The sequence below is a fragment of the Arachis stenosperma genome, chromosome 6, assembly GCF_014773155.1.
Source record: "Arachis stenosperma cultivar V10309 chromosome 6, arast.V10309.gnm1.PFL2, whole genome shotgun sequence".
In the NCBI taxonomy this organism is placed as follows: domain Eukaryota; kingdom Viridiplantae; phylum Streptophyta; class Magnoliopsida; order Fabales; family Fabaceae; genus Arachis; species Arachis stenosperma.
The window spans coordinates 140,653,917-140,670,934 of record NC_080382.1 but is presented as its reverse complement, the minus strand read 5'-3'; the positions used below and the strand labels follow the sequence as shown (position 1 = coordinate 140,670,934).

Here is a 17,018-nt window from a genome sequence, read left to right as displayed (position 1 = left end):
AACGTGTGAGTAATCCGATTCCCATAATATATATAGGATTGAAGAAAATAAAATGTACTTTACACAGTTTACATACACTACTTTGAACTTTAGAAGCCAGGGACCATGAGACAAAAGAATTTATGAACCAAGATACATGAGAGCCGAAATAACTACAGAGCTTATTCATGAAACATAAAAGTTCCTCCTAATAGTTTATATCATCATTGGCTTTATTAATAATAATAATAATAATAATAATAATAATAATAATAATAATAATTGGCAGTAGCTAGTGAGGCACTTATATTTTTCAAAAATATAAATTCTTTATTTATTTTGTGTTTGGTAAATTAAAAAGTCTATGTATTTATGTTTGTAATTCTTGAAAGATTGGAGTGTTTTTGAAATAATCTAAGGTAAATTTCAAAAAAATAATTTATATTTATCAAAATTAAAAAATATAATATAACTCCATATATTAATTAATTTTTAAATTTAACTCTTACACTTATGTTTATTATAATATTTTTAAAATTTAAAAACTATTTTATTAATATAATTATTATTATTTATATTTATTAAAAATTATTTTTAATTTAATTTAGTGGACATAAATACTATAATTTTTTAAAATTTATCTTTTAAAAATTAATTTTTATAAATTATTATTAAAAAGTAAAAACTTTAACAAATCAACTCTTAGCATAGAGTCCTACTCGCACGTACGTGACCAGATTCTGTGTGAGTGTGTCCATGGAGATCCAAAAATGCATTTATACATTGTTGAATATAACACACAAATTATAGGAGTCTGAAATCTGAATGCGTGAACTCTTAACCTACCCGATTCTAGCAGAAATCTTTGAAGACAATTTTGAGCCATATATAAATACTGGCCGACGTAAGTTATTAGTCTTCTTTTTTTTTACTTGTTTAAATTTTATGGAGAGATTATCTTACTATATATAAGAAAGTTTTTATAGTGAAAAGAGATAGAGTTTGATTTTTGTTTTCTCAATTTTTATAAATTATCTTACTATATTTTTCTCAATTTTTAATATTTTTGTCTTATTGTTTGTCTTATGTTAATTTTTTTGTTTGAGATAATAAAAATTAAACTCTAAATTTTTAGTCAAAAAAGATTTTATATCATATTATAAAATTATTTATTATAAAAATTTAAATTAATAAAAAAAGCACGCAAATAATTTATTTTTAACTATATATTCATAATTAGTTATAGAAAAGGAAAGATTGAAATTATGACACAAAAATGAAAAATATAACACAACCAAAATTATATGTAACTAGAAGGAAAATAAAGTTATGTGAAAGTTTAATAAAAAAATATGTATTTTTTCTGTGCATGTTTTACGTGCTGAAATTTTTTCGGAGAACATAATAAATTTTAGCTCAAGTAGAACTATTTGGAGAGTTTTGATTTCGTCAACCGTTAAATTATTTACTTAGTTTATCTTGGTTGACAAGATAAATATTAAAGAAAAATTGAGTACGTTAAAATTAGTAGTGTGTATGGGTCAGATAAAACTGGGTTTGATGTGACTTAAATTCGGCCCAAAATATATACCGAGCTTATTTATGAGATCCGAATTCGACCCTAGATCCGATGAAACTTATACATTTTCGGGCCAACGATTATATCAGGTAAAAACTGGGTGAAAATTGGGCCATCAACATTACATTACCTTGATACCTTCTTATAAACTAGCATGTGAAAATATCCAAATTTTCAAGACTCTAAGTATTATTTGACATGGTAAAATTCACTTAGAAAAATATAACTAGAACCAATTCTTCTCTAAAATTAAAGTATAACCATAATCAATACTAATATTGTCTACTAACGCCAAATATTTAAATCAATACAAATAACACAATATTATGCATTAATTAGTCTAAAATCTTATGCATTTTAAACATAAAACATTAACTTATAGTCTTATAATAACTAATAACACAAAATATTAAGGTTTACAATACTTAAATTTCACATAAGAATAGCCATCATCCATCACTAATAACACAAAATATTAATTGTGTATAATGATCGGGCCACTGGATCGATTTCGCGCGACCCGAGCTGTGGTCTGAACTCGACTCGAAATAATGACCGGATCTATTTTTGATATCCTTACCCGATTTTAGACCCAATAAAATCACACCAAATTAGTTTCTAATATATTTAAAATCGGACCAAATCTTCGAGTCGGACCAGACCATACACACCCCTAACTAAGACTTCTTGATCAGAGGAATAATATTTGTCTTATGTAAAAAAAATGTTAAAAATATCCATCACTTATTTGTTTGGCTGTGACAGGTGTGGTGCGCAACAATAGTGGTTGACGAGAATTTTTTGGTGTTGCGATAATAATCTATAGATCGTTTCTGAACTATAAAAAATAAAATAATATAGATCTCTTTTATTATTGATAACAATATTAAAAATAACGAAATAAATTTATTATTTAATTTTATTTTTTATTTTATTCTATTCTCTTTTGATCAACTTTGTTGTGTTAAGTTTTTTTGTTTAAAAAGATATTTAATTGATTTTTGCGTATATATATATTAGCACAAATTAAAAGTATATTATATATGAATACCATAGTAATTATAATCATCAATATACAGCCGACGAGTCCATAAATAAGCAAAAATTCCAAAATATTTACTTTTTCATATTATATATATAATTTACACTTACAAAATTAACAAAAGAGTAGACATGATGCCATCTAAAAGAAAAAGGTGCAGAATCTTTACCTAGACTCATTACCCCATATATAAAAAAGTGTTTTTTTTTCTTCCCTATATAAGTCTCTACTCCTATATGCTCATTTTATGTATGTGTTTATATATTATATAATAACTAGCATTAATTACTAATTTGAAATAATCCAAATTCAATTTGGCCTTTAATTTACCCTAAAATTCTAAATAAAGAAAAACAAAATATAAAAACGGATATAATCACAATTTTTCCAGAGAAGTGTGTTCTAGAATTTTTCCTGAAATTGCAGTGGCAAGTACTGCCGTGAAGTTAGGATCACTTGTCAAGGAAGTGGCCATTTCTTGAACCAAAAACTTATGGATATAAGAAAAAGAAGAAGACTTGTTTTGAGCATTGTGATTAATGTCAACGGAACTTATTGAATTTTTGACCAAGTCAAGAGTAGTTGGAGATGACGTAATGCGTGATGATGGTGAAGAAACTAAAGGGATTAGTGTTTCACTTGAATGGCTTTGGGATGAGACAAGTGATATTTCAGTTTGGCTACGCCCATGGTTGTGCTCTCCTTCATATGTTGCTACAAGTATTGTTGGGTCTTCAACACTTCTTTGCACCTAATAATCCATATAATTAAACAAAGATGAGAATATTGAAAATTAAATGGAAAAATCAAAAGTATTATTCTTTTAGATATTTATTTACCTTCTTTTTCACTGGACAACTTGGGGCGAAGGAGCAACGAAAGTACGCTCTTGGAGAAGGGTTGTCTCTAGTCACCTTTTGACCATATTTCCTCCATTGATATCCATCCATCACATACTACATTAAATATCCAAAAACTTTACTACTTGAAAATAAACATAAATTTTTTTAATATATTATAAATAAAAAAATAAAAAAATCACTTGTAAAACAATTTTTACGTACATTTAATTACGTATCGTTAGATAAAAAAAATTAGATTTTATATTAACCTTACAAATAATCATTTAAAAAATAAATACGAATAAATAACTGTATAAAATATTTTATATTACTAATATATTAAAATTAAACTCTTAACTAATACGTTAAAATTCAATAGTAAAAATATTATTATTGTTATAAAATTATTTATAAAAAAAAACAGATTGTTGTTGAGGAATTTACCAAGCTAGAATCAGATGCATCTGTCTTCACAAGAACCTTGGAAACCTTATTATTATTATTATGATGAACAATGTTATTAGGCCTTTTAATGAGTAATAATGACTCCTCCTCATCGTTACAATTTTCATAGCTTTCAGCTTTTCTCTTCCTCGATTGATGATGATTATAACAATCAGATGATGTGTTCATCAATTTGTTCAAATGCTTCTGCAAAGCTTCATAGCTAACGCACATGTGAGTCAACGTTTCCGTAAGCCTCTTGTTCTCACAACTCAAACGATGTAGCTCTTCAACCAAAACTACTTCTGCCTGAAAATCACAAGGTCACAATCGTAATTATAACAATTGTTAGAGGTAGAAACTCAGGTGCTGTCATCAAATAATTCAAATTATTTAACAGCTTTTAACTATCAATTTCACATAAAATTAATTGTACATGAATTTTCACCAACAATATACATTCGAATGTTCTACTACTGAGATAGGGACTGTTTAAATCTTTAATTAAAAAAAAAAAAGAACTAACCACAGTAGGGTTCATATGAGTTGGAGAAGGAGAAAGATTGAGGTTGAGTGAAGTATCAACGCATGTTGAATCCATTTAATTTGCTGATCTGAATCTGTCTGTATTCTACGAAATCAAAGGGATTGGATCATGTAGCGAACAAGCTTAATTAATTAAGCTGAGTAATGGTTGTTAATTGGTTTGATTACTAAAACCTTGAAGTGAAGTGAGAGAGCAACAGAAAGGGAATTATATAGAGAAAGAATCAAAGGTGGTTAATTAGGAGGAAGAAAGTGACAAGTTTGATTATAGAAGAGAGGGAAGCGAAGGAAAGTTGCTGGAAATTAGTGTGAAACAGCAACGTTCGCTGTGCTCTTGTCACCATACTCTCGTCATTATTAATATTTAATTATGCTTAAGGCTTTTAACTTTTTAATATCTTAGTTTATTAATATTTAATTATATTTTAACATGTGTCCACGTAACGAACCTTCCCACCCGACATAAACAAACTAAATCGGGGGAAGAAACGTGTGGATATGGAGACATGATTGGGCCGTTATATATATTTTATGGTGAAAATTCAAACGCAGTCGACTTTATATAAAATTGGTAGATAAAAATTTAGTTAAATTAATTAAATTATTCAATAACTTTTAATTATCAAATTTTACGTGAAGTTGACTGTATCTGAGTTTTCACCTTAAATATTCAAAGCGCTAATAAATTTTTGATGGCTTAGAAAAAGATTTATGGTGATTTATGATGTTTCTCTATCAACTAATATAATTATGTAATTGGCTTTGATCATCACCTTAAGACTTAAGAATATATTCTACTTTTTTTCTTATTTATAAGGAGAACGCTAAACTGCCAAAGCATTAAGCATCTTCTTTGTCTTTCTTTAATTTCTTGTTGACCGTGTACTTCAATTTATTTGAGCCTTTAAACACCTTGTATAATAATTGTCTTCATTTAGATTCTCTTTATATATATAAAAAAAAAATATTCCGATTCCCATTTTCAAGCTTGATAGACTTAACGTCTGTATGTAATTAAGGTCTGAAACAGATCTTTTTATTTTATTTATTTTACGATAAATTATCAAAATAATATTAAAAATTTATATCATTCACAAAAATAATCTTATAATAAGCAAATAACAAATGAACTCTACAAAAAAAAAATTGACAAACATAACAAAAAAACTTTTTTTATCAGTAGAAAATTTTATATTTGGCAAAACATTTTTTTTTGTATAAACATTTAGATAAATGTTCAAAAAAATTTATTTTTTTATTTTTTAAAAAGTTTTAGGTCATTTGGCATAAAATTATCATACTTTAAAGATAAAAATAAAAAAAAATCTTATTTTTCAGTATGAACATAATATTTTCAACAATAAATAACATGATTAAAATTTCAGTATGATTAAATATGTATTCTAAATTAATTAATTGGACTCATTTTAATTAATTAATTTTATATTGATAAAGAGATTAAAATGAGTCCAATTAAATAATTTGAGACACTTTATTATTGATGATATTACACTAACATACACTTTAATACTCTATGTCAATATATACTATATTAACAATAGTTGAATTAAGAACAAAAAAATATAATTTAAAAATTTAATAACCAATTTAATTATTTTCAAAAGTTATAGACTATTCTAGTGATTGGTAAAAATTTCAAAAATCAAATTTGGACATTTCCTCGAATATGAATATAGTACGTACCCTTATGTGCAGTTATACTACTACCTTAGGATTAGATAATTATTTCAAAAGATCCATTAATTATGAATCAATATATATATATATATATATATTATATTCTTACATGATTAAAATATATTAACTTATTAAAAATAAGATTACTTAAGGATAAATTTGAAAAAATAATTATTGTAAGAATTGATGGTAACAATTTTTTATATTATCTCTTCATCCTGCTTCTGCTTCTCAAGTAGAAACACAAACACACAAAAAATTTACTTATTTTCTTACAAAACATAACTAAATAGCTCAGAAAATGAAATAATTATAAGTATTTATTTCTATAAAAAAATATAAAGTATTTCTCTAATAATTATGAAAACAAAAACAAATGAGAACGTTCCCTGCTAATAATGTTACCATAAGATCTAATTTGAATAAATAACTTAAATAACTATTTTTAAAAAAATAGCTTAAACAATTAATGATTATATTAAAAGTAGCTTATAAATAAGTTATTTTGTATTTGAGTTTTTAGTTCTAAAAGTATTTATTTTATAGAAATGTGATAAAAAGTAGTAATATTATGAGAGAAGTAGTCATTTTTTTAACTTCTCTATAAATTCTTAAATAATTTTTTAAAAAATTACAATTTAATTTTAAAAATTATATCAAATATTAATATTACTATTTTTTAAAAATAAAAAAATTCAAAAAAATTATTTTTAAAGTTTTTTAAAGGGACCCAAAATATAAGTAAATGATAAAAAAAAAACAATTTTCAAGTGCCCTCTAGAAACACTCGTGCCGTCGTGCGTTTAGTTAGAGGGGGATGAATCATGAAATTAAAGTTGCAACGCGCAAATTGAAAAAAAAAAATTGCTACATAATTTACTGAGATTTTGAATTTTTGATGACTTAAAACACAGACCTTGACTTGAACTTGGACTATTGGAAACTACAAGAGTTCAAAAAATTGGATTACCCTGATGCTGCATTTGGAAGAAAGACTTAAATTGAGAGATGTGACTAGAAGATAGATATTAAAAAATAAGACTAAATTAAATTTTTGTATTGTATTTAGTATAAAATATATTATACTGATGAATTATATCTTAGTATTATATATTTAGTTTAAGACAAATATAAAAATTAAAAGATAAATTTAAAATTTAAAAAGTTAAATAAAAGTATTTTTTTAAAAGATATGTCTCTACTTTTTAAGGTAGCATTTGTTTTGAGACTGTTACTAAAATTTCTGTCTCTATCTCTAAAATTTTAGTATTCCAGTATCTTCAAAAAGTGGAGACACAGGATACTAAAATTTGTAGAGATGGAGACTGAAACTTTAATAACATTTTATACATAAAATACTCTCATTTCAATTAATTAATTTCAATTTTATCTTTTGTGCAAATTAAATTAGAGTTTCATTCTTGTTTCAATTTCTGTCTCTCATTTTACACTAAACAGAATACTGAAATTTATTTTAATCTCTGTCTCTCAATCTCAGTCTTTCTGTCTCTATCTCTCTACCAAACGCCACCTAAAAGTACTGAAAAGATTAAAATTTTGTATTGCGAGATTAAAATTTTAGTTCTAATAATTTTTTATCACCAAATACAATGCTGAGTCTCATTTTCAATCTTTAAAAATAAATACTACTTTAAAGATAATATTGTGAATCAACTTTTGTGGTGAAAAGAGAAACAGTGTTATAACAATTTTAACATTTTTATAGATTAAAGCAAGGTGTAATTGATTTTAATATAAAAAAATATTAAGCGTGATAAATACTATTGAATATGATATATAAGCTAGAATTTCAGATAAAAAGTATAGAATAGAATTGTTATGAAATTTTTAGTACATTCAAAATAAATTTAGTATTTGGATTATTTAGATACATTAGTTTATACATACATGCTGTGCGTGTGTGTAAATTTCTCTGTCATAATTATAATTTATGACTTTATCAATTAGTTTTCAAAGACTATTTTTGTAATATAAAACTGTTATATTAATCTTTTCGAATTAGATTGTTATATAGTTAATTTTATTTTAATAAACTGTTAAAACTTAAAATTGATTATCTTAAAATAAAATGTTACGTTCCAATGCAAACATTTTTTTGTAAAATGATTTGTCTATGGCCCAGTTTGGGTAAATAACTTAAATAAGTTCTTTTGAAAAAAGAACTTAAAGTATAATGACTTTTATTAATAGCAGCTTATAAATAAGTTATTCTGTGTTTGAATTTTTAGTTGTAAAAGTATTTATTTTGAAGTTGTAGCGTTTGGATAAATAACTCAAAAAATAATTTTTTTTACAGAAGATAATGAATATTAAAATAACGATGATAACAAATACTTTCCAATATTGAATGTTGATTTTACCTAACTATAAAATGTGTGTCAATGTATATTATGTTGCTGTTTTTTATTTTACTCCTATTAGAACTCCCTTCTCCTTTATTGAGGTCAAGAACTTGCTATAATTAACTATGAAAATAATAGCAAGCTATAAAATCACTTATGAAAAAAATAAAATTAAAACTGAAATTTCATACGAGAGTTAAATACAAATTTAATAATAAAAAATAGAGTGATAAAATGATAAAAAAATACTTAGAAGAAATATATGCAGTCAGATGTAATATTGGTGGTAGAGGATCAATACTTCCATCAGATGAATCATTACCTGAAAATGGTGAGGTTTGGAACATTGTGTGAGAATGATGGTGGAATGATGGTAAAAGGTCAGTACTTCTAGCAGACCTTGAGTGAAAATGGTGATGAATGGTCAGTATTTTTCACAGAATTAAGAAGGAAAGTAGATTTTTTTGTTTTGAAATTAATTTTTTTTAAGGAAGTGGTAGAATGACTTACTGAGAAGTAGAGAAGTTATATATTTCTACTTCTTCAAAAAGTTATAAGTTAACTTTTCGAAAAGTTAGAAGCTTTTTTTTAAAATGGTGCCAAACACGCAGATCGTGACTTTTCATAATCTAAAAAAAAGTAGTTTCTACTACTTCCCAAACGCACTCTATGTTTTATTTTGAAAAGAAACGAACAAAATAAAATAAAATATAAAATTAATTTTTAATTAATTAATATTAAATAATTTTATTTTAAAATTTATAATTTAAGATTTAAAATTAATATTTTATTATTTAAAATTTAAAATTTAAAATATATAAAATAATTTATTTCATTTAACTAGTGTTAATTTTTATTTTTTTTTTTTAAATGAGTGTGGTTGGAAGATATTGAGATCATCAAAAGAGTATAAAAAGGATTAATTAGATGTCAGATATACAAGCATTTTTATAATAAAGTTTAACTAAGTTAATATAAGTTTAAGAAAAAAGAGAATACACATATACGTCATCGCTTTTATATTTTTAGGGTTCTATAGCATAGAAATTTTTGTTAGATGGTATACAATTTATTGATATAGCACAAAAATATTTGCACATAATAACTATAAATATATTTTATTAGTTAAATGAGTTAATGTTTTAAATATGTGATTCTCTAAAAATTTATATACAGCACACCAAAATTTCTGTACCATACACTAAGATTTCAATATTATATACTAAAATTTATATATTGTGTGCATTTTGTTAGTTAGATATCAATATTTTAGATATGTGATTATTCAAAAATTTCTGTGTTGGACACTAAATTTTTTGTGTTATACATGAGTGTTATATACAAAAATGTACATGCTTTGATTTTTTAAATAATAATAATAATAATAATAAAAGAAGACAGAAAAAAATTGTGTGTGTAGACCAAAAAAAAACTTAGTTGAATTTGATTCAAAAAATACTTTGCTAAATTCAAAAAATACTTTGCTACTTAGTTAGCTTTAATGAATTAATAATTTTGATAAAACTAAAGGTGACTGAAACAAATAAACGGTTATTAAAATATCTATACAAGTCAAGCTAAGCTCTCAAGTCAAGTTTAGTTTAGTCCTTATTATAACTTTGGCCTAATTGCTACATATGGACCGGGCACACTACTATTCATGGTTTTGAATCCTTCATGAAAGTGATTCATAATTTCATATACATTGTCATGTCATAATAATGTGATTGGTTTAATTATTTTGATTATGATTGAAACGTGCACTTCGTGTGTTCTTGTTTTTATTAAAATTTGCTCATCAGTGACCTCAAATTCACAACGTCACTGTATGACGTCATCACCTAACATTATATTTGGTCTTCAATTTCTCCACTTTTTCCACATGATTCCACTTAATCAACTGTTTTGAACTTTCCAACTAACCCTTCTATCTTTTTAGTTTGTACGCCTATTTTTTTCTTACATGGAAATTGCTTCCTCTATTTTGATCATTTTCATTAAATAATTTAATTTTGACGTTAATTCTTCTTCCTTTTTTTTTGGCTAAAGTTTGATGACAAATTTAAGGATAATAAAGTGTATTTCCTTAATGCCGAGGTATAATTAAAAGGTGAAAATTCAGGTGAAGTCAACTTTACGTGAAGTTGATATATGAGAGCCATTAGACGATTTAAATGATTTGACTAAATTTTCATCCAACGGCTCTCAGATATCAACTTCACGTGAAGTCGATTTCACGTGAATTTTCACCTTATTTATTTATTGTGTTTTCTTAATGTGTCCGTTACATAACGGAGCTACTTATAGCGATACACAAATTTTCCAGCCCAAAATAATAATAATAATAATAATACATAAGTTTGTGGACCTTTGATGCTGCATAAAGTAATGTACGTGGAAGACTATAAATTGGTGGTGGTTTTAGATAGTCAATCAAAAATAATTTTCCAAGAGATTCAAAAGTATCTTTCAAAATCAAGGGAAAGTCAAGTCTAGGCATAAAATCATAATAATCTCTTTTACATTATGGATTGACGTCATCAAGCTTAGGGGTGTTCAAATCCAAACCGATCCAAATTAAATCGCTCATCCAATCCAATCCAAACCGAAACCGATTAAAACCGTACTAATTTGGATCTGATTGGATTTTATTTTTTACAAACCGCTGGATCGGATCGGATCGGATTTCGGATCTACTTTTTAAAACCGATCCAATCCAATCCAAACGGCACAATGTGTTATAATATTATTATTTTATTATTATATTTATAATTATACTTATAACATGTTTAATTTATTATATATTTTTATATTATTCATGTATTATTATTATTTAATAAATAGTTTATGTTCAAAATGTTATTTATTATTTATTTTAACTAACCTATAATTTTATTTTTATGTTATGTTATCGTTAGTTTTTTAAGATATTGTTGAGACTTATTATGTCATTGTTAATTATTTAAAATTTTGATGTTAAGACTTGTTATATGTATTTAATTTTTTTAATTTACCAACCGCAAATCCAATCCAATCCAAACCGCTTGAAATTGGATCGGATCGGATCGGATTTTTTTTAAAACATCATCCAATCCAAACCGCACCGCAAGTAAAATTAGTGTTAGGATCGGATGAGTTTTTGACTCAAAACCGATCCAAACCGCACCGCGAACACCCCTAATCAAGCTGACATAAGCCATATTAGTTATAGAGGTATGATATGATGTTTATATATACTTACCTAATTTATTAAAAAAAAATAAAAATTAATATTTAAACTAAAAAATATATTAAAAATAATTTTTTAATATTTAAAATTTATCATAAAAAATAAATTTGGCAAATTTTGGTACCAAAGAATTTGCCTTAGTTATATTACTGTGCTCTTTTATATCAAAATTATCTCTTTTTTGATTGATGATATAATGATACTTAATTTCGTTTCTATGAAAGTATCATGCATGCAGTGTGTAGTTGTGATCGACGTTGATTATTTAATGGACAGGGAAAAAATTAGATAGAAATAAGAATTACAAAATGTGCACTTCACAGACCAATAATCAATGGATGGCACAAAATTTTAAATTGTAATAATTAAAAAAATAGTGAAAACTCAAATGCAGTCAACTTTACGTGAAGTTGATAGTTAAGAGTCGTTAAATGATTTGAATACTTTGATTAAATTTTTATCTAACAACTTTCAGTTATCAAATTCGTGTGGAATTGACTGAACTTGAATTTACATCTTAAAAAATTGTCTACAAATAATTAATTTATAGGCTTGAATTAATATGGAAATATCATAAAAAAAATTCAAGTTGATTATTTTCTACAAATATATATGTATTTGTTATCAAATTTGATCTTTTTAGAAATATGAAATGATACTATTTCACTCTATATTTTAAGAGTTTAATTTTGATACATTAATAGTGTAAAACGTTTTATACAGTTGTGTAACTACATTTATTTTTTTAGATGACTATTCATGTGATCAAAATAAAGATAGTTATTTTTACTGATATGTCATTATGTAATTAAATGCACATATAAAACTATTTTATACCGATGACGGTACATTAAAATTAAATTCATGTTTTAAACGGTGTAAGAAGTTCTAAATTCTAACTAAAAAAATTATAACTAACAACAGTGTTATTGGCTGTGAATACATATATCCAGCTCATATAGACAATAAAAAGTTAAATTGTTCATATACTTTTGGCTTTGGAGAATCTTAATTAAAAAAGAGAAAATAAGTAATTTTATTAACGGTTTTTTTTTACAACAATTCTCTTTTGATGGTGCACAGTTTCTCTCAGCATGTTTTGCACAACTAAAAGCCACAGCAGTTTTTCACTTTTTTGAGCAGTTTCTCTCGCCATGCTTTGCATGAATAAGTTTTATGCTAATTAATATTAGAGTAAAGTGTTGTTTTTGTCCCAACGTTTGGGGTAAGTTCTATTTGTGTCCCTAACGTTTAAATCGTCCTATTTGTATCCCTAATATTTATAAAAGTGATTCAATGTTATCCTACTATCAATTATAGTAACAAATCAGATTATATTTTTTAATTATTCTCACTTGCATGTATTCATTGTTAATTAGGTCTCACCTGAATGTGTTCGATTTTAATATTATACCCACTATTTGTGTTTAAATTCAATTATGTCCCTAGAAAAGTGAATTATATAAATGTTGTAGAAATTAGTTTCAACTTTTGATGAGCTATTTTTCGGAGTGGATCATCGATTCTATCCCAGACATTTGTATTATAACTTCAAGAAGAGATTTTTATAACTCAAACTAAAGTGTTCATGATGTATAATTGACGGCAAGATAATATTGAATCACTTCACAAACAGGACGATTTAAACGTTAGAAACACAAATAGGATTTACCCCAAACTTTGAGGACAAAAACGATACTTTACTCTTAATATTAATGCACATTCCTATAATATAAACATGTGCAAAAAGACCAATATGAACATCTAATATGGAAGTTAGTTTAATTTGCTTCACACTTGTTGGCAGGTAACTGAAATGAATTATCAATCTATATGTCGGTATAAAAAATTTTAAAACTTTATGATGAGGTTCGTTCAATACCGTATGTGCTTTAGTGCTTACTTGCTAAAGTTTGCTTCTTCTTTTTTTATATATATAGAACAAAATTTTATTCATAAAAATAGTTAAACGATACTTATAAATAGGTAATAATAGAAAATATTAGATTTAAATCTAAAAAAAATAAATATTTTTTATGTTGAACGTAATTATAGCTAGTTTAAGAGCGTGCATATCTTTCGATTATGAAAAATTTTAATAAATATAAATAAATTTGACTCTATTTAATTTCCAGCCCGAGATAATTTAATGTCATATTCATGAACATGCATCCGTGTTTATTGCATTCATATTGCCTCATACGTACTTTATCTAATTTCTCTTGCTTTGAATAATATCTTCACAAATAAAAGCTTCGGTCAATATGTGTCAAAGCACAAGCCACATGCCCACATAAAGCATGAATTGTTATAACTTACAAGATATATATTTTTTGGAGATAATAATCAAATTAATTCGTAAAAAAATAGTTAATTTATTTTTTGAATTAGTTTTTTTTAAATTATAAATTAATTATTTTTGTTTTTTGTTATTCTATTGACAGTTTTGGTCACCGATTAATGATATGAAATATTAACCGACAGTATATATGACACTTAACAAATTTAATTGAACATTAAATAAATATGTTTATAAAAATCTATCAATTTAGTGTCATTAGGTTATATTAGAATTAGCGTTTATGTAATTAGAATAAAAAGACTAAATTGATAACTTTTCATAAATATATTTAATCAGCATCCAATTAAATATGTTCGGTGTCATATATATTGTCAGTTAACATTAAAAACGTTAAAATGAGCTGAATTCATTGTCAGTTCGTTTATCCATTTAAATAGATAAATTTTACCTTTAAAATTAAGCCTATTTAAAGTTTGGATTAAATAGACAAAACTCGATTAACTAAAAAAAATGACATGTTAAATGAGCAAGCTGTTTATTTTTTTTACAATCTTAAAAAAAAATTAACACTTTCAACCAATGTTTTTTTTATTTGATTCAAAAATCTAACCCATCAAATTAAAAAAGATACCGTTTATTTAAGATTTTTAACCTAAAAATAATAGTTTTGTCAAAATATTTTTTAAAAACTAAAATAAAAGAGTAGATGGGCCAATTCATTTAACCCATCAAGCGAATTATTCGGATTAAAAATGTATGACCTGTGAATAAAATAAACAAGTTTAAACAAATCGAATCTAAATGAGTCAGTTCTATTTAAAAGTCCTAATTAATATTTCATATCATTAATTATTGATGAAAATTATTAATAGATTGATAGAATAATAAATTTTATTAATTTATACTATTTAAATGATCAATTTAATTAATTTTTTTAAATAAATTTAAAAATATCCACCTTTTATAAACTAATTTAAAAATTAACCCATATTTTTGGGTTTGGGAAATCTTAGACACACGGGAAAAGAAATCACTTTAAAGTGTCAATTAATCTGAACGCCATATTCTTTTAATTTGAACAAATAAATATTCTCCCTATTCGTAGCTTTTGAAACAATAGTTTTCTCACTGTACCATGCTTTTTCTCTCTTCATACATCCCTACCAAACACTAATTAATAATCAATGTGTACAATAATATTCCATACACATATAACAAATAATAATATGAACATCTAAAAACCTAGGGGAACGACAGGGGAACATCATAAGCATTGCTACTGTTTCATATGATATGAGGAGTTTATTATCCTAATTAATTAAAATTTTTTACGCACCGAGAAAAATTTAAGTACCAGGTCATCAAAACGTATAGCATGTTAGTATCATCAAATGCTTTTAGGTAGAAACTCAGTTGCAGTCGACTTTACGTAAAGTTGATAATTGAGAGTCATTAGATGATTTGACTGATTTGACTAAATTTTCATCTAACGGCGGCTCTCAGCTATCAACTTCGTGAAGTCGACTGCACCTAAATTTTCACCTATAGCAACATACAGATAGCTCGCTAAGAATAATTATTGAGCTAAAATTAATAAATTATTACTGATCAATGATCAAACAATTTGTCAAAATTTCTTACCCCTTTAGCATAACTAATATGAATAATGAGAATATGTGCATAGCAAAATCATGCGCAATTTACATATAAGAGACTATACTGTCATTTTCAGCCCTTCCATTTACATTGTTGTTGGTTTCTGCAAAACACATAAGATATAACTTGAGACATATGGACATGTTAATTTCAAAGATTTGTTAGATATGTGGATATGACATATTATATATATAAAATAAAATTATTAATAAATTATAATAATATTTTAATATTTTATTTATATTAAAAATATTATAGTTTTTTTGTTAACAATACATTTTATTTTTAAATTTATTTTAAAAATACGTCTCAAATGATATTAAATACATGAATAGGTAATCATATTTGAGTGTTTTTAAATATATTTGAAAAAAAAATTCACTAAGACACAATTTAACATAAAATACATACATATCCCGAACAAATATCAATAAATATTATATCTGAAATATATCCAACATATGGATACGAAAATTTTTCAACAAGATGTGCATAGCTTATTTTACTCTTTCGCTTGGCTACTTAAAAAGTTAAAAGCATCGTGTGTCAATATGTGTCAAGAGACTTTATTATTTTAATTTGGCAGATACATACGTACACTTTAAAATTTTTATATTAATAATATAAACAAATTTTAAAACTTTGCAATATCAACTAATAAATATTCAAAAAGATAAAAACAATATGAAAAAATTAAAATAATGATCCTAATAAATAATTTTTCAATACAATTTAACACCTTTTCTTGTCAAAACTAATTGAATATGCAAAATTGATATAAAAATTAAATTCATATCAGATAAAATGCGATGCTACTTTGGCTTTATTATTATTTTGGATTACTTTGTAGACCAAGCAAACCAACTGCGTTGGGTCTTCCTTTGGCGATTCTTATATCTTTGGTTTGGAAATTACAAGTCATTCTTACGTGTCAGATAGAGTGTCTTTCTTAGTTTTGAAGGATAAGTAGTTTTGATATTAATTAATAACATCTCATTCATGTACAAACACCTATATATAATATATTAGAAAAGTTGACATTTAATCATATTTGTTCTCGGGCAAATTTACTATTGTAGGTGTGGAGACCTTCTTTGAACCCTGAAAAAAATTTAAACAAGTGTCAGTGGTTAGGTTATTAATGACTAAATTGACACACCAGGATCAATTCAGATGTAAGGGTGTCTGTGGATCGGATCAGATTGGATATGGCCAAAAATTCGATCCGATCCGCATTAAAATCATCGGATCGGATCGGATCCAATATCCGTAGCTTTTAAGGTTGGATCCGATCCGATCCGATCCGCACATTTGCGAATCGGATCGGATATCGGATAT

The 17,018-nt window shown here is 25.4% G+C and overlaps 1 protein-coding gene across 1 annotated transcript; it reads right to left on the bottom strand.

The window, feature by feature from the left end:
• Window positions 1-2,653: 2,653 nt before the first annotated feature.
• LOC130936517 (probable WRKY transcription factor 40) lies at window positions 2,654-4,649 on the bottom strand. Its single transcript, XM_057866602.1, has 4 exons — window positions 4,413-4,649; window positions 3,887-4,195; window positions 3,440-3,556; window positions 2,654-3,351 (listed from the first exon to the last, which is right to left on the bottom strand). The coding sequence occupies exons 1-4, from the start codon at window positions 4,485-4,487 to the stop codon at window positions 2,977-2,979; spliced, it is 876 nt and encodes a 291-aa protein (XP_057722585.1). The 5' UTR covers window positions 4,488-4,649; the 3' UTR covers window positions 2,654-2,976.
• Between the last annotated feature and the right edge of the window lie 12,369 nt (window positions 4,650-17,018).

Bases quoted from the DNA above. Each gene is read 5' to 3' on its own strand.
- LOC130936517 (XM_057866602.1), bottom strand. From the start codon at position 4,487: ATGGATTCAACATGCGTTGATACTTCACTCAACCTCAATCTTTCTCCT. The intron at 4,196-4,412 runs GTTAGTTCTTTT...TGTGATTTTCAG, and splicing joins CTCATATGAACCCTACTGTG to GCAGAAGTAGTTTTGGTTGA. The intron at 3,557-3,886 runs GTAAATTCCTCA...TATTTAATGTAG, and splicing joins ATGCATCTGATTCTAGCTTG to TATGTGATGGATGGATATCA.